The sequence below is a fragment of the Durio zibethinus genome, chromosome 2 (genome assembly GCF_047325235.1).
Source record: "Durio zibethinus cultivar Kanyao isolate XHJ-2024 chromosome 2, ASM4732523v1, whole genome shotgun sequence".
NCBI classification, from domain to species: domain Eukaryota; kingdom Viridiplantae; phylum Streptophyta; class Magnoliopsida; order Malvales; family Malvaceae; genus Durio; species Durio zibethinus.
This window is the reverse complement of record NC_143163.1, coordinates 2,217,073-2,232,361: the sequence shown is the minus strand read 5'-3', so window position 1 is coordinate 2,232,361 and position 15,289 is coordinate 2,217,073. Positions and strand designations below refer to the sequence as shown.

The 15,289-nt window shown below is 35.3% G+C and overlaps 4 protein-coding genes across 8 annotated transcripts; 3 read left to right on the top strand and 1 right to left on the bottom strand.

Annotated features, from left to right (window-relative positions):
- Positions 1-139: 139 nt before the first annotated feature.
- Positions 140-2,613, top strand: LOC111308719 (F-box protein SKIP23-like). 3 transcript variants are annotated; one of them, XM_022907259.2, is made up of 2 exons: positions 140-1,388; positions 2,104-2,613. In XM_022907259.2, exons 1-2 carry the CDS (start codon positions 183-185, stop codon positions 2,131-2,133), a joined length of 1,236 nt encoding a protein of 411 aa, XP_022762994.2. In that variant the 5' UTR covers positions 140-182; the 3' UTR covers positions 2,134-2,613. The 3 variants fall into 3 exon arrangements, with proteins under 3 accessions (XP_022762994.2, XP_022762995.2, XP_089601234.1); XM_022907260.2 differs by having other exon boundaries at positions 2,072-2,613; XM_089745108.1 differs by lacking the exon at positions 2,104-2,613 and adding an exon at positions 1,591-1,730 and having other exon boundaries at positions 148-1,388.
- A 927-nt stretch (positions 2,614-3,540) lies between these two features.
- On the top strand, positions 3,541-5,090 carry LOC111308717 (F-box protein SKIP23-like). The gene has a single exon (XM_022907255.2). It carries the CDS (start codon positions 3,661-3,663, stop codon positions 4,942-4,944), a length of 1,284 nt encoding a protein of 427 aa, XP_022762990.1. The 5' UTR covers positions 3,541-3,660; the 3' UTR covers positions 4,945-5,090.
- A 220-nt stretch (positions 5,091-5,310) lies between these two features.
- Positions 5,311-8,744, bottom strand: ROPGEF1 (rho guanyl-nucleotide exchange factor 1). Its single transcript, XM_022907254.2, has 5 exons — positions 8,266-8,744; positions 7,845-7,961; positions 7,207-7,745; positions 6,419-6,772; positions 5,311-5,968 (listed from the first exon to the last, which is right to left on the bottom strand). The coding sequence occupies exons 1-5, from the start codon at positions 8,543-8,545 to the stop codon at positions 5,537-5,539; spliced, it is 1,722 nt and encodes a 573-aa protein (XP_022762989.1). The 5' UTR covers positions 8,546-8,744; the 3' UTR covers positions 5,311-5,536.
- Positions 8,745-12,349: 3,605 nt separating this feature from the next.
- LOC111308715 (uncharacterized) lies at positions 12,350-14,569 on the top strand. 3 transcript variants are annotated; one of them, XM_022907253.2, is made up of 4 exons: positions 12,350-13,098; positions 13,227-13,346; positions 13,509-13,554; positions 14,173-14,569. In XM_022907253.2, the coding sequence occupies exons 1-3, from the start codon at positions 12,541-12,543 to the stop codon at positions 13,518-13,520; spliced, it is 690 nt and encodes a 229-aa protein (XP_022762988.2). In that variant the 5' UTR covers positions 12,350-12,540; the 3' UTR covers positions 13,521-13,554; positions 14,173-14,569. The 3 variants fall into 3 exon arrangements, with proteins under 3 accessions (XP_022762988.2, XP_022762987.2, XP_022762986.2); XM_022907252.2 differs by having other exon boundaries at positions 14,170-14,569; XM_022907251.2 differs by lacking the exon at positions 14,173-14,569 and having other exon boundaries at positions 13,509-13,716.
- Positions 14,570-15,289: the final 720 nt, after the last annotated feature.

Genomic DNA, 15,289 nt, shown 5'->3' with positions numbered 1-15,289 from the left:
TGACTCCGAATTAGAAAATTAAAAATAGTTGCTTTGACCCAAAGGAGAGAACTTTCTAACTGGACTTGGCCCAAACCAAAAAGCCCATTGGAGGATACCTTCTCCTCTTCTTTTATATACAATGCTTCCTGCCCGGCACGTGGTTCTGTTTCTTTTCCATCACCGTCCCTTGAAAATCGGCGATGGCGGATTGGACCCAACTTCCCCAGGAACTCCTAGACCTTATTTCCAAACGTCTAGACACCTCCTACGATGTCATCCGTTTCCGTTCCGTTTGTTCCACGTGGCGGTCCTCCGTTACAACCCCCAAACGCCACCGCTTAGCTCCTCGTTTCCCGGTCCTTCCCGATGAGGGTGGCATGGTGAATACCTCCTTCGGGTTTTCCCTCTCAAAACGCACCGTATTCCTCCTTCAATCACCCGAAACCAATATCGAAACGGACACTTTGACCTCCTGGGTAATCAAAATTGAAGAAGATGTGCCAAAAAACAGAATTCAGCTCTTGAATCCTCTCTCAAGGTCCGGTTTCGATTCTCTCCCTGATAATTTTCCCAAATCTTTGAACTTGTTGGAATTTAGAGTTTTTGAATTGGGTGAAGAATACGTGCTTCATTATTTAAATCACCTTAGTTATCTAGGTGATGTGGGAAACTTGTACATGGAAAAAGTTGTTTTATCTTGTTTAGATAATAATGCTAATGATTTTGTTTTACTTACAATTCATGTTTCTGGGAAATTAGCAATGTTTAAATCTATTGATAAGAAATGGACTATAATTCAAGACATGCCTTCTCCTTATGATGATGTGATATTGCATGAAGGGAATTTTTATGCTGTTGATAATACTGGTAGGACAGTGCTTGTGGCATTGGATTTTGAGATAAGTGTGGTTGGGATGCCCGTGTTTGGTGGAGACAAGAAGTTTTTGGTTGAGTCCAAGGGTGAGTTATTGTTGGTTGATATGTATTTGAGCATTGAAGCCGAGGAGGGTTCGTGTTCATGGGCAGGTTTAGGGTTTGTTGAGGAGTATTTTGAGAATCTTGCTTTTTATATGAATGAAAGGACAGTTAGGTTTAAGGTTTTTAAGTTGGATGAAGTTGGTAAGGAGTGGGTTGATGTTAAGAGTTTGAACGGCCGTGTGTTGTTTTTGGGTGATGATTGTACCTTCTCTGCCTCAGCAGAAGATTTGTCTGTGTGTAGAGGGAACTGCATAATTTTTGCGGATAATTTCTTTTATTCACTTGGGGTAGAAGATGGATCATCGGAGCGTTGTGATGTAGGTGTGTTTGATTTGGAAAACGGTTCTATAGGACCATTACAGAAGTTTCCTCAATTTTCCAAGGTGTTCTGGCCACCACCTCGTTGGATTTCCTCAACAACATTGGATGTAAGTATTTTGCATTTCATTTTTGAAATTTTGGTTGAGTTTTTATTTAATTTCAATTCCCTATGCTATTGCAATTTGAATGAAGATTCTTTAAGCATTGAATTATGAGGAATCATGGAAAGAACATGCACAAAATCATGACCAACTCCTTGAAAATGTTCTTGAATCTCATGTTCTGTTATGTGTGTACCTTTCTATAAAGTGATAGACAGACATTCAACTATCGATATACTGTCAAAAACAGAGGAAAGCACAGACCTGATGGTGTGGCCTTGTTAGTTTGAAACTATGTCTTTAAATGGTCACCATTGATGCTATGTATCTAATGTGAACTTACTGAAAAGGCCAAAGTGAAGTCTTCATGTCAGATAACTCTTGAGTAGCTGGACTTAAATAGAACGTGGATTTCTTTCATATGTCTCCCAAGACATAGGCTCTAGCACTGTTCTAACGGGCTAAGATTTTTTACTTTGATTTTTAGTAGCAATTTGAATTTGGATCTAAAATTATTGTCGTATACACTCTGTCCATGAGGTTGCCACCAAATGGTCAATTCAGAAATGTACTTTTTCATGTTTGTTTATTGTATTGACTATGAATGAGGATATTTGCCTCTTCTGACTACCTGCAGTGAATTTGTACTATTTACCATGATTTTCTTGCAATTCATTCTTATGTAACAGCATGTTAGAAGCTGATCCGGTGGATGCAACAGGCACAAAAAAACATCGGAGAATCGGCCTAGCACATACTGTACTTCTGCTTCATGGTTGAATTCTATATTCCTGGTTATCTACCTACGGTTGCTTTTCATATACACCATTGTCATTTGATGTCTCTGGCTGCTCAATCAGAGCACATCTAACCAAAAATCTGTGTTCATTTGGATTTGGTTATTTGTGGGGCAACAGAAGCAACTACCATGACAAGGAAAGCTTTTGATCAGTAGGGAGTTTCCAGTTCTAACTAAAACATTTAAGATGAATACTTTCACCTGCCAATAGTGACTTGGCAGTTTTCCATTTCCTTGCATATTTTTCTTTTCTTTTTCATCTTTGAGCATGTAGTATGAATTTAATGTCCTTTCCTTTCAGGATAAAGATTTAGTAGGGTGTATCTTTTTCCCTTCGTATTCTTTAATTTTAATTGTTTATCCTGTCAAATTACAAATACATGTGTACAGATTTTGTGCCAGTGGTGATTTAATGCATAAGAATTTAAATAATTGATATCTTAGTGTAAGCAGCAGCTGAATGTGAAAATATATCAGTAGATAAAAATAATTCTGTAGTCTGTATATGAATATCATTGTAGATGTTCACCATTATTTTCTTGAAAACTGTTGTCCTTCTTTCTTTTTTTAAAAAATATTAAGTATTAGTATGACAAAATTTTATTCTCAAAAAAAAAAAAAAAAAAAAAAAAGCAAAGAGATAATTATTTATTTATTTCTTTCTTTTTTATTCTGACAATGGGTACCTTCTAGATGGTGTTTTGCATTCTCCTACTTGACTAAGTGGGATTATGATATTCTAAAATTAAGTTGGGATATTTGTAAATTATTTATTATTAATGTAATGCTTAATTTAATTAATTCATTAATTGTTTTTATTATAATTTTTAACTTTAATTTACTTTTTATGAGTTAATTTTAATCTATTAATTTAATTTTTTTAATACCATGTATTAAAATCGATTTTAAATTTAAATTTAAAAGTTAAAATTTGACTTAATAAATAAATATGTAGCAAAATTAATTAATTAATGTGTATTTTTATGTTATATGGGTTGTCATGAAATATAATCTATATGGATATAAAAATAATAATATTCAAATAAGCTTTCAAACTTTATTAAAAAATAAAGATAAGTTCATGATCTTTTATTGAAAAAAATTAAAGTTATAAAATTTTGTTTTATAGTAATTATAATCATGACGATATATAATATTGAATTTTTTGTTAATTTTTTAATTAAATGATTTATTTTGTAAAAAAATTATTTAAATTTATTTGAATGAATTGAATGATTAATATTTAAAAAAATGTTTTAAAAATTCTTTCAATTAGATATTATTATCTATTTTTAAGATTTAATAAGTATAATTACATTGAAATAAAAGTTAATAATTTTAATTACATGCAATAAAAAATTGAGGAACTATTTGTATATTTGAGTGAAATTTGGTGGTTTATTTGAGTATATGATGTGACTATAGAACGGTACGCTACGTGTTACCGTCACCGTTGCTAATCCTACAACACTTTATTAAATGCAAAAGAAGATCGGTCTAATTGCAAAAGACTGGCAACTCCAGCTCATTGCAGATCGTGTGCAAAAATTTTCAAACCCCATGGCAGATTGGTCTGGACTCCAACCGGAGCTTCTGGCTTTAATAGCCAAACGCCTTGAAACCCGGTTTGATGTTCTCCGCTTCCGATCTGTCTGCTCTTCATGGCGTTCCTCTTTCCCACCAAAACTTTACCCTTTGCCCAAATGTCTCCCATCAAAAACCAGAGGTGGATGTGAAATCTCAATCTGTGATATTACCAGGAACACTTTTTTCCTTGTTAGATTGTCTGGGTCTGGGACTCACAACAATCAAGCAGCCCCTGGTTGCTGGTTGGTCAAAATCAAAGATGGTGCGCACTTTGTGAACATGCGACTGCTAAATCCACTTACAGACTCTGAATTGAGGCCTCTTCCATTAAAATTTCCCAAGGTATTGGATTTAGCGAACTTTCAGGTCATTGAATTGGGTCATGAATATATTGGTCGATATGGTGTAGTTATTTATCGTCCTTTCGAGGAACTATCTCGTCACTACAGAGAGAAAGTAGCATTCATTCGGTCTGGTATCAATAGTGATTATGTTGTTATGCTTGCCTTATTTCGTTACTCTGTCCAGTGCTTGGGTTTTCTGAGATCGGAAGAAAAGGAATGTAATCAATGGACTTTACTTGAAAACGTGGATGGTGTTCAGGATATTGTTTCCTTCAATGGCAAGTTCTATGCCATAGAGCAAAAAGGAAGAACTATAATCGTTGACATATCTTTAAATGTTAGTTCCCTAGAACCTGTTGGTTCTCCCACTAGCAGAAAGTTCTTGGTCCAGTCTGGTGATAATTTGCTGGCTGTTGAAATGCTTTTTCTTACAAGTTCATATTCTGATGCTGAAAGCCTTCCGAATTTCGGTATCTCTGTAGGTCATAAGGTGGTTGGTTTTAGAATTTTCAGGATGAATGAAGAAGAGCAGAAGTGGGATGAGATGGAAAGTTTGGGGGATCAAATCTTGTTTCTAGGTTTGCGTCAAGCAACTTCTGCATCAGCTTCTGAATTTTGTTGGGGTAGAGGAAACCTCATTTTCTATTCGGCTGATCTCTCCTACCATCCACTGTATTGTCATCCTGAAGATCGACATATATTTGTGTTTGATTTAGAAACTGCCACTGCTAGTCCTTTAAAGAATTGCCCTGCCTACCGTAACTTGTTCTGGCCACCTCCTGAGTGGGTAACTTCAGCTACTACAAGAGAATTTGGAGGCAAATCTCCTTAAAGAGTGACTGTCACACGACAATAAGTCGGCAGCAAGCGTCCCTCTCCAAGTTCAAAGTGCAGCTTCAAATTGTGTTGTTTCTATCTTGTACTTCCATGTCCTTTCTGTTAATGCTACATTTTCAATTTTCAGTTGGCTTGATGACAGATTGATGGCATTGGTATATGTTTGTTTAGTTCATTGTCATGAGTAACTCCTGTTGTCTTACCTGTTTGCTCTTGGCTAGTTAGAAATAAGTACCTTTTCCGAGCCACCTATTGTTTTGCTCCGAGCAACTTGCCCGTTTGAATGACGGCTGGTGGTTAAGTGCACTCTGTTGATCAATAAAACTACCTATGAAAATGCGACCCAAAAGGTAGGACAATAGAATATGAACAGCATTAATAGCAATCCGATTATAGCATAATCTTCTTCCCTTGCCTTACACTATTTGAAGTTAAATCTATATACTTAAAAAATCAAAACTTTGAGACTAATAATCCTAATGCTATAAAAATATACTTAACCTGTCAGCCACCCAACGAAACTATGCAACTTCTTTTTCTACCATTTTATAGTACATTAAATCAGATAGGGTCATGGATATTTGATTTCAGTCTCTCTCAGGAGCATTTTCAGAAACTCTTCTTGCGCTGAGGCTCCCTGTATATGACCACACCCTCTCAAACTCAGCCGCATATGGTTTTTCGAATTTCCAATCAGATTCCTCCTTAAGACCGTTTCTCTTCAAAGAGGAAGGTGCCCTTCCAGGGCTTGCAGTGAGTGGAGTTGAAGAACAGAAGGTTGGTGTTGCAAAAGGAGAGGCATAAGGAGTGTGCTGCATTGAGAAGGGACTTGGAGACATTCGCTTCTGGATTGGGAGACCACTCAAACCACTCCTGCTGAAGAGGGAGATTGTTTCTGCCGCCGCACAGCGCCTGATAGCATCATCAACATAAAGGACATCATCTATTCTTGCCATAATGTTGAAGGCCAAACTCTCCATCACCCTTGAGTAGCTTTCAAGAATTGATTGCCCAACATCCTGCAATTAAAGATAATAAAAGGGGGCTATTTCAGTGTAACTTACTAAGTTCTTCTCTATAAAACAAGAAGAAGGATGCAAACCAAAAACATCGTGGGAACCACTGCATACACAATGTACCAACTAGTAGAGGAGATTCCCCTTCCACTTTATGAGAGATTACCAAAACAAGAAAATGTTAATTGTAAATCGCTCATTATATGCCCCATTACCCCATTAAAAAGCTGTGGTCCCAAGAGGGTTGATGGTACACATTTATAAAGATACAAGAAGGAAACATAAGTTGGTTTTATCCTCACTAACCAAGGAGCTCCCAAATCACATTTATTAGGCCACATGGTTTGGCAGACACATGCTGGAATAATTATCTGATGTAGTGGACAATATAGATAATTCATACTTCTGTTTTATTATTATTTTTTTTTTCCATAAAGAATTGGTGCAAAATACCTTATTATATTGAATTTTGTTCATATCCAATGCTGTCTGTGGAAGACCAGGAAAACGAAGCCTCAAGTTATGTAAGAGGGTCTCAGCTCTCTGCGCCAGAAAATTATTCTTTTCACTGTCAGCAACAAGGGCCTTGACCTTTCCACCCCATGATGAGCGCTTAACTTTGATGTGATTCATGTATGTTTTCTGATCTTTCTGCTTCCAAACATGTACTGCTGCCTCAATCCTATTAGCTATTTCCAGAGTGTGATGTTCTGTTGACAGATCAAGGCAATCAAGGAGACATTCTGGAGAGAATTGATCAGCTGTTATGTAGCGGTAGATGATATCTCCTAGACAAGCTTTTCCATTCTGATGGCAATCAGACATCAAATGGCAAGGAAATTTTGTTAAAAATTCAATCAAATGTCAGAAAAAGTAATGCTCAAAAAAAGTTGGTTCACAATAACTGTCAGAGAGTCAATTTTCAAGAATTATTCAATGCTACATCAAAATGCACCTGTCATTTTGTCGTTCAATGGGAGAAACCTAATAATGTATGTCCATTCCCTTCAAAAGCTATTCTTAACTTTTCAATCCTACTTTGATCACCTTACTTAACAACAGGTTTCTTGATTGAGATGCTCATTAGAAAATTATGAGTCCCCAAATTGACAGATCAACGTTGAGTGTCAACCATTAACATTCAAAAATTGTTAGCAAATGAACAGAACCAATGCATGATAGCTATGTGGCTTTCAGCAAGACTGCAGAAATGTCATTATTTGAGAAACACAGTCACATACCTTTGGTAAGGTCTCCAAGTATGCAGTAGGTATCTCCATCTCCGCGAGTACACTGCTATTAATGGCCATGGCTGCCTTCAGTATTTGGTTTGTGGAATCCTTACATTGCTGCAACTTCTTCCTTGCATCCTCTGACAAACCATTTGGTGGCACTTTTGGACATGGCAACCACCACTTCTCTTCCTGCCTAATCGAGGGCCTCCCTCCAGAAACAGATAATGGGTAAGCATCACAGTCACCACCATCACCCACAACTATCCCCCGATCAACATACCAAAACTCTGTCTCACGAAACCCATCAAGCATGGTAATCAACATTGCATCAAGCTTCTTGAGGGCAGGAAGGTTTATATACAAATCTGAGCGTGGCCTTGTCGTCATGACTTCATATGTGCTTCCTCCAGGGAATTGTTGTATTGATGGTACAAGTTCAACAATTGAATCGCTCACACACAGGAGCCACTCCATTTCTCTTCTCCACATTGCCTTCTTCTGTGGTGCTAATGGCTCTAACCTCCACAGCTCACCAAAGACAGTTGCTGCCATTACAAACAAAAAGTACCATTTAGTTTAAAACAAAATTTATAGAATACATAAAACTACGTAGTACAAGAAATTATATGCAAAATCACACCAACCAGAGAGATTTGTGATGGCATTCGAAATGGCAAGTGCAGTACACACTCCTTTCCCACCTCCAGACATGTCTTCTCCTAAAAGGAGCTTTGCAAATCTCTCCTTCATCATCTCAACTTCTACAAAACATTGAAAACATTACGGAAATCAGTGAAATGAAAAATAAAAATAACCAATGTAGGAAAATACTAACTATGTTGTAAAAGCTGCAATTTTTTTCTTTATTTCGCCTCCATACTGTCATTTTTTTGCAATTATGAGGCACAGGAAAGATCATAATTATATTTGTTGCTATAAATAGAAACAAGAAAAATCATTTCACTCAGATATATACTCAGCGTAAATCTTCCTCTTGTGTAAGTCTATAATTAACGAAGATTTCGCAAGCAAAAATACCAAAATAAACAAAGAAATGGGAAATACCGGACAAATCGGTGTCCCGTTTCTCAGGAGTCTCATCGTCCCAAATCACGACATCTTTCCCTCCAATCACCGGCAACATCAACGGCCAGTGAAAACCGAACCTTCCAGCAGCCTGTAACCTCGGAGATGAGGTCATCGAACTCGAACAGCCTTCCCCATCGAACCGCCGACACGAAAAGCTACTACAACTCTCCGACTCACTGACATCAGCACTCAAATTATAACTCCCACACCGCTCACTCTGCTGATCAGAGCCATCGTCAGAAGATACACTCCCCATGATCTTTACTCACAAGATCCAACGGCTAAAAAAAAAAAAATGGCTCAGCCGCACATTTGCTAACAATGAGAAGAAAATTTTGGCTCTCGCTTTGGTTAGAGAAATAAAGTGAAAGAGATAAGAGAAATCTTTCACATTCTCTGATATGTATCCCTTTATTTCACCTTTCTCTCTCTATAAGCACTGAAACTTTTTCTTTGGTTTTCTCTCTGTAAGATTGTTAATGTGTGTGCTTAGTACTGTTACTGTTACTGATGATTTTTTTTTTTTTGCAAAAGCAAAAGAGACAGCGTTTGACAGTTGCTTGTCTTTCCGTCACAGTTTGCCTTACCACCCGATACCCACCTTTTCCTTGGGACCCCTCAGTATTTCCTTTTTTTTCTGTTTCTCCATTGCCACCGTGGCATTTTTAATTATGTGGCTAAATTTCTTCCTAAATGGCATACAAATATTTTTATAAAAAATATAAAAAAAACTAAATGTCTCTTATTTCATTTTTATTCTAATATTTTTTATTTTCTATAATTTTTTAATTAAATTTGTATCACTTGACTCATAATACCTATTAAATTAGACAGTTTAATATTAGTTTGGATAAAAATGTTTGTTTTATTAGATTTAAATGTGGTAGGGAGATTTTCAAAATTTTTCTATCAAAAAGCAAGTGGAATGATCTATAAAATAAGTTTTTACATAAAAATATTTATATATAATAATTATTGTATGTCGGTATATATCTTTTTTATTTAAATTAGTCATGTAATGTTATTTATTATCAAAATTATTAATAAATTTGTTAAAATAAATATTTGTTAGTTAATTATAAAATATAATGCATTAATTAATTAATTTTTCAAAAATATAATTTTATGATATAATTTAAATTTTTAAAAAAAGGCAGATGTGAAATAATTATTTTATACGATTCTTTTTCAGTTCACACCTCACCGTTTGTTACCCGTTGCTCTTCTTGCCACGTTGGTTTACGAAGATGCCATGGCTGGATTACTCCTTTGCACGGCGCGAATTTTGCTTCCGTCGAAGGGATGGTGTGGAGCCCCGTTGCTGATTTGGAGGGAATTGGGAGTGAAACGGAGTAACGGACCAAACGGCGGTTAGCTTTTTTGCCGGGTGGAGTGAAGTTTAGAAAGCGGTAATTTACATTTAAAAAAAACATGAGCTCGCATCCCTACGGCACTGGCTTGATTGGAAAATTAATCGGGTTTAAATTTTATCTTTGTCAGTGAGAAGTGCAATTATGTGGCTTTGGAAGTTTGGGGCGGGATCGTTCGATGCAATCTTAGCCGTTGAAAGGAGAGTGGGACCCACGCGGCATTTAACGGTCGGGATGTGGAAAGAATCTTTAGCGGCCAAAAGCCTGACATTGTGTGGAAGAGAAGTAATCGATGTCGGATATCGTTACGTCTACAACCGATACCACGTTTTTCAAATTTGGACACGCCACACCTCAGCAGTTGATATCAACCAAAAGCAAACTTGCTTAACACGTGTCACTTTACACTTCGTTGATTTCGTTGGAAGAAGATTTACCTTTGCGTCATTAAAATCTTATAAATTTTGACCGGCGGTCAAAATCAGGTCGATGGTTGAGATGAGAGCCGTTGACGTAGGACCCATGTGCATGTTATTTTGATTAAAAGTATGGTGGAATTATATTGTCCCTGACGGACTGAGGACCACATTGATTGCGATGGAGTTTCATGCACGTGATTCAGTTGATGCTTAAAAAACATCATAGGTCGGCTGGTCGGGTACTATATGAATTTGATCTTTGATTACAGTGCTAAGGCTAATAAGGTGCGGTTTCGTTTGTTTGTTTTTTAGATCAGGAAAAGATAATAAAGGCTAAGGCTAGTGTAGTTGGTAAATTAAGAGCTCTATTTATTTTTCCGTTATAATTCGACTTTATAAAATTTTGTACGTATCATATTATAATAGAATGATAGAATTTTAAAATCACTTATAAAAATTAAAAATTTAATTCAATTAATTTAAGTAATAATATTTAATGAAATTTTAATTTTAATACTTTTTTTATTTTTAAATTATGATATTTTATTAAAATTTTATTTTAAAAAATCTTAATAATTGAAACCCTTGATCGTATTAACAACATAAAAATATAACAAAAAATGTTGGTTTTAATTTAATTAATTTCATAGGAATAGTTGATATTTGATAAGGGATCTTGGATGGACGGTCATTTATTTTATGTATGTATGATGGTTGACCTAAGTGACTTTTATTAATGGGTAATTAATTAACAATTAATTTGTTAATTGAGATTGGAATGTGGAGTTAATAGTACCACTGATTACGAAAAAAATTAGTAAATCCCAAAGACATGTGTTGGGATGATAAATAAATGTGTTTTCCTAATTAATAAAAAGTATGAACAATCAATTAAAGCCAAAAGCACTACAGCAAAGCTGCTTTAAATTTTGTTTTTGTATGAGTATATTTAAAAAACATTTTTAAAAAATATTACATACGAAACAAATTTGCTTCCTCCACAAAGACACTAACCGGAAGGAACAGCCCTAATAATTTACTTTACCGTTACACCTGTAAGCTTTATGTTTTATTTGCTATAATTACATATTAAAATGTTTATGAATTTAATTGGGTTGGATTAAGTTTGGTTGATATTTTAAAAGTTTTTATTCAATATTCAATTCGAAAAAATTTATTAATAAGTGATTGATTTAATCGATTAAAGTTTATTTTCTTTAATGATGAGATATTAGATCGAAGTTTTATCGATGATTACTTGTTGAAGTCATCTCGAATGTACGATTTAAAATCATCAATTTTAAATTATTATTTATAATATATCTTACTCTAATATGAAATACTGAATAATTTATTTACTTTAAATTTTTTTCTTACCATAATTTGTTTTTAATATTTTAAGATATTAAAGTACGAACTTAAAAATCCCTACCTAAAATTTAGCCGTGGAGAGGTATCCACGCACGTCTTTTTTTGGAAAACTTTACTTTTTCTGCATCAGTAGCTGCCAAAGTTAAGCAATAGAGGAAGAAGAATAATGAGCAAATAATGGATGATAGAAGAGAAACCAAAGGGGGGCGGGTGCAAAAGTGAAGAAATGGTTAATGGGTGAAAAAGTGGAGTTAGATATTGAAAATATTGAAGAAGATAGGTGCCACATTAAATATGGCAGTTAGTTTGTTCTCATACCAATTTAGTTTGGTAGCTTCTCTATGAATGGTTCATGCTATATCTATATCTATATAATATATAAGTATTTTTATTTGTTTAAAATTATTATTCAAATATTCATCCGAACCCGAAATTTAATTCAAATTTATTTATGTAATCATTTTAAAAAAATAATATTAATAAATTTAAAATTTGAATCATAATATTATAGGTGTTTTATTATGTAAAGAAAATTTTATGCAAATTTGGTACGATTCAAAGTTGAAAACCATGCCAAAGTTCTCTAATTTAAATCTCCATATATTTTTATTTTATAGTAAAAAATAAAAAAACTCAATGCTAGAAAAAATTAAATGAGATTTTGGTTGAAATCTTAGATTTATTTTTTTCAAAGGAAAAAAAAAAAGGCGAAAGGCTAGTGGGTTAAGGTCTGCAAACCCATAAAAGCCCAAGAGGTTTTTCCACTAGTTGGGTCTAATTTGGAATAGACTGGGCTTGAAATGACCATATTAATCATGCGTTTATTTTATTTAATTTTAATATTACAAAAATTTAAAATAAATTAATAATAATAAATGGAGAAAAAGAAACTAAAAATGTGTCAAATCAGAAGCTGGATCTGAATTGTTGCCGCTCTTTTTTGATAATCGGTGTCCGGCAAAGCAAAATCAACATTTCTCACTTCTCAAATCTTTTTTTTTAAAGTAATTTTTACAGATTAATTAATTTATCAACAAATCAAAAAAAGGAAAAAAAAAAAAACCTTAAGTCAGGCCCAAATCGACTACAAGATGCCGAAGAAGATGGGCGTAAATAGCAAAGCCGAGGCGGCGCGTGCGCGCAAAAGCGCGACTGAAGCAGATCGGAAAGAGCGGGAAGCCAGGGAGAAAGAAGAGCAGTACTGGCGCGAAGCCGAGGGTCCCAAATCCAAGGCTACCAAGAAACGCGAGGAAGACGCCGAGAAGCGAGCTGAAGCCGCGGCTCGCCGTGCGGAGGCGCGTCGTCAAGCCGAGATGGAGGAGAAAGAGATCGATAAAGCGATGAAGAAACCGGATAAGAAGGCGAACCGCGTGTCGATTCCGGTGCCGAAGGTGACGGAAGTGGAGCTGAGGAAGAGGAGGGAGGAGGAGCAAGCGGAGATGGCGAAGAAAGCGGAGGAGGCGAAGAAGAGGCAGAGTAGGACGGCGGCGGAAGAAGAGTATGAGAGGATGGTGTTAGTGACGAACACGAATAGGGATGATTCGATTATTGAAGCAAGGAGTGTGGAGGAGGCAATTGCGCAGATATCTGTGGCGGATAATCTTCCGGCGGATCGCCACCCTGAGAGGCGGCTTAAGGCCTCCTTTAAGGTACGTTACACTCACCGCCTTCTTGGGTTGCTGAATTTTCAATTACTCTCGTGATTAGATTTATAGGATAGTATATTTTAGTTCCTTAATCTTCACCTCACTGCGCGGCATTTTATGAATGAATGTAGGCATTTGAAGAAGCTGAGCTTCCCAGGCTTAAAGAAGAGAAGCCGGGTCTTACTCATACTCAATACAAGGATATGCTATGGAAACTATGGAAGAAATCTCCGGACAATCCTCTAAACCAGGCAAGTTTATAGCCAATTTTGAACCAATGCCTTGTTCATCCCCTCTGTTAACATGAAATAATCTGATGGGTTTATTTGGTTAGGTTTTGTTGTCAAATGTCAACCAATGAATGATTGCTAGTGTTTGTACTGCCTAACATAATTTTTGTTTTGGATGTGCAGATTGCTGAGTGATCACTGCTAAATTTTCCTCAGGCTAGAATAGCAGGCGAGTTTTGCTTGGAACATATTGTATGCAAAGATGTATTTCTGGTTTATAAACTTGTGTTGGTTTTTGGCCTATTATATGTGTAGTGTTTGCCTAGTGCTTAAAACTAAATAAAACTTGATTGAGTTAATAATAATAATTATTTATTATTACTCTGTTGAAGATCCCACCTCTTTTGTTTAGTTACTTTAACTATGGTTTGTTTGCCCTCTTTTCTTTTTCCCTTTGTTAAGAGCCAGAAAAGATTGTTTAGTTACTTGGCATAGATTGTGCAAATTACTGATTAAGTTGCAAAAATAAGATACATCCCCTGAAGGTTTACCTGTCTCTCCTTGTGGATCAACTAAGATTTGATACATGATATGCATGTGTGACTAAAATCACTTTAGGCTTGCCTCTATGTTATCTACTGCAATCCAAAGTTTTAAGTCATTATTTTGCGACTAGACTGATTGTTTTTTACCTGTCTCTCCTTGTGGATCAACTAAGATTTGATACATGATATGCATGTGTGACTAAAATCACTTTAGGCTTGCCTCTATGTTATCTACTGCAATCCAAAGTTTTAAGTCATTATTTTGCGACTAGACTGATTGTTTTTGCTTATTTACGTAGAAGTCTACTAGCGGTAGGAATCTAGTGGAAAATAAAGGCTTTTGTGGAGGATGGATTAGCAATGCAAATTGTTGCAATGACTGTAAAGGTCTGAGGACGCTTGCCTCTTAGTGATACTTCTCAAGCAGCTTTGGTCAACGTGATTGGATAATTGGAATGCTCATCAATTTTATGGGATTCCTCTTTCTGATTTTCCATGAAAAAATGTGGTAAATTCTTGGATGCCAAGTTTTATTAATCTTACTGAATTGCACCTTTTAAAGGTTTTTGGCCTATTTGAACTCTGGATTGAACAAGAAATGTTGATCCAGTAAGTGTATGAAGGTATTTTTCTTGCGGTGTATCCATTGGATCCTCATTCATCTATTTAAATCTTGTTAAATGTAGTATTTTGGTTAAATGCTGTACACGATAAAGCATGTGCAGCTTTTTGGCATAGGCTTATTTGAGGATGCTTTTCTGGAAATACCATTCAATTCTCTCGATCAAAGAATATGATGTGCGTATCATTGTTCCAGTAGGGCCAGCCAAGTCCACTAGTGGTTGAACAACCCACATCACCACTTAATGTGCATTAATTTGTTTCATTTAATGACCATACCATAACATAAGCTCTTAGTTGAATGGTAATTTCTTACTTCTGATTTGGTACCTTGACGGAAAAGTTGTTACAGGTTCCTGTCATAAGGATGAGCTAAACAATAAATTTCCTTGCTCAATCTTTTGGTGTTATATGAGAATGAATTTTACTTGATATTTCAGATAAGAACATCACCTCAACGATTGTTTACAAACTTAGAAATTTCCTCCTCTTAAGGATATCATGGATTTGATGCCCAGGTAGTATGAAATATTATCTCACTTCTGCATATATTCTTTCCATTCAAATTATGTCACATAATAACATTATTAGGAAACGTCAATTATTTATTATATATGATAATTAAATGATGAAAACTTTTTTCAAGAGATTAATTAGTGATTTTCGTAATATAAATAGTTGATTTTTTTTTTAATTATGTGATCATGTGATATAATTTGAATAAAAAGATACATATTTGACGTTGAGATACTGTTTCATAACACCCTTTCTCTGCATGTTCTTAACAATTTTTGCTTT

What these genes read in the sequence shown, in the direction of transcription:
- LOC111308719 (XM_022907259.2), top strand. Translation starts at nt 183, where the DNA reads ATGGCGGATTGGACCCAACTTCCCCAGGAACTCCTAGACCTTATTTCC. An exon ending in TTTCCTCAACAACATTGGAT is followed by an intron (nt 1,389 to 2,103) that starts GTAAGTATTTTG and finishes TGGATGCAACAG; the next exon opens with GCACAAAAAAACATCGGAGA.
- LOC111308717 (XM_022907255.2), top strand. Translation starts at nt 3,661, where the DNA reads ATGCAAAAGAAGATCGGTCTAATTGCAAAAGACTGGCAACTCCAGCTC.
- ROPGEF1 (XM_022907254.2), bottom strand. Translation starts at nt 8,545, where the DNA reads ATGGGGAGTGTATCTTCTGACGATGGCTCTGATCAGCAGAGTGAGCGG. An exon ending in ACGGGACACCGATTTGTCCG is followed by an intron (nt 7,962 to 8,265) that starts GTATTTCCCATT and finishes AATGTTTTGTAG; the next exon opens with AAGTTGAGATGATGAAGGAG. An exon ending in ACAAAATTCAATATAATAAG is followed by an intron (nt 5,969 to 6,418) that starts GTATTTTGCACC and finishes CTTTAATTGCAG; the next exon opens with GATGTTGGGCAATCAATTCT.
- LOC111308715 (XM_022907253.2), top strand. Translation starts at nt 12,541, where the DNA reads ATGCCGAAGAAGATGGGCGTAAATAGCAAAGCCGAGGCGGCGCGTGCG. An exon ending in GGCTTAAGGCCTCCTTTAAG is followed by an intron (nt 13,099 to 13,226) that starts GTACGTTACACT and finishes GAATGAATGTAG; the next exon opens with GCATTTGAAGAAGCTGAGCT.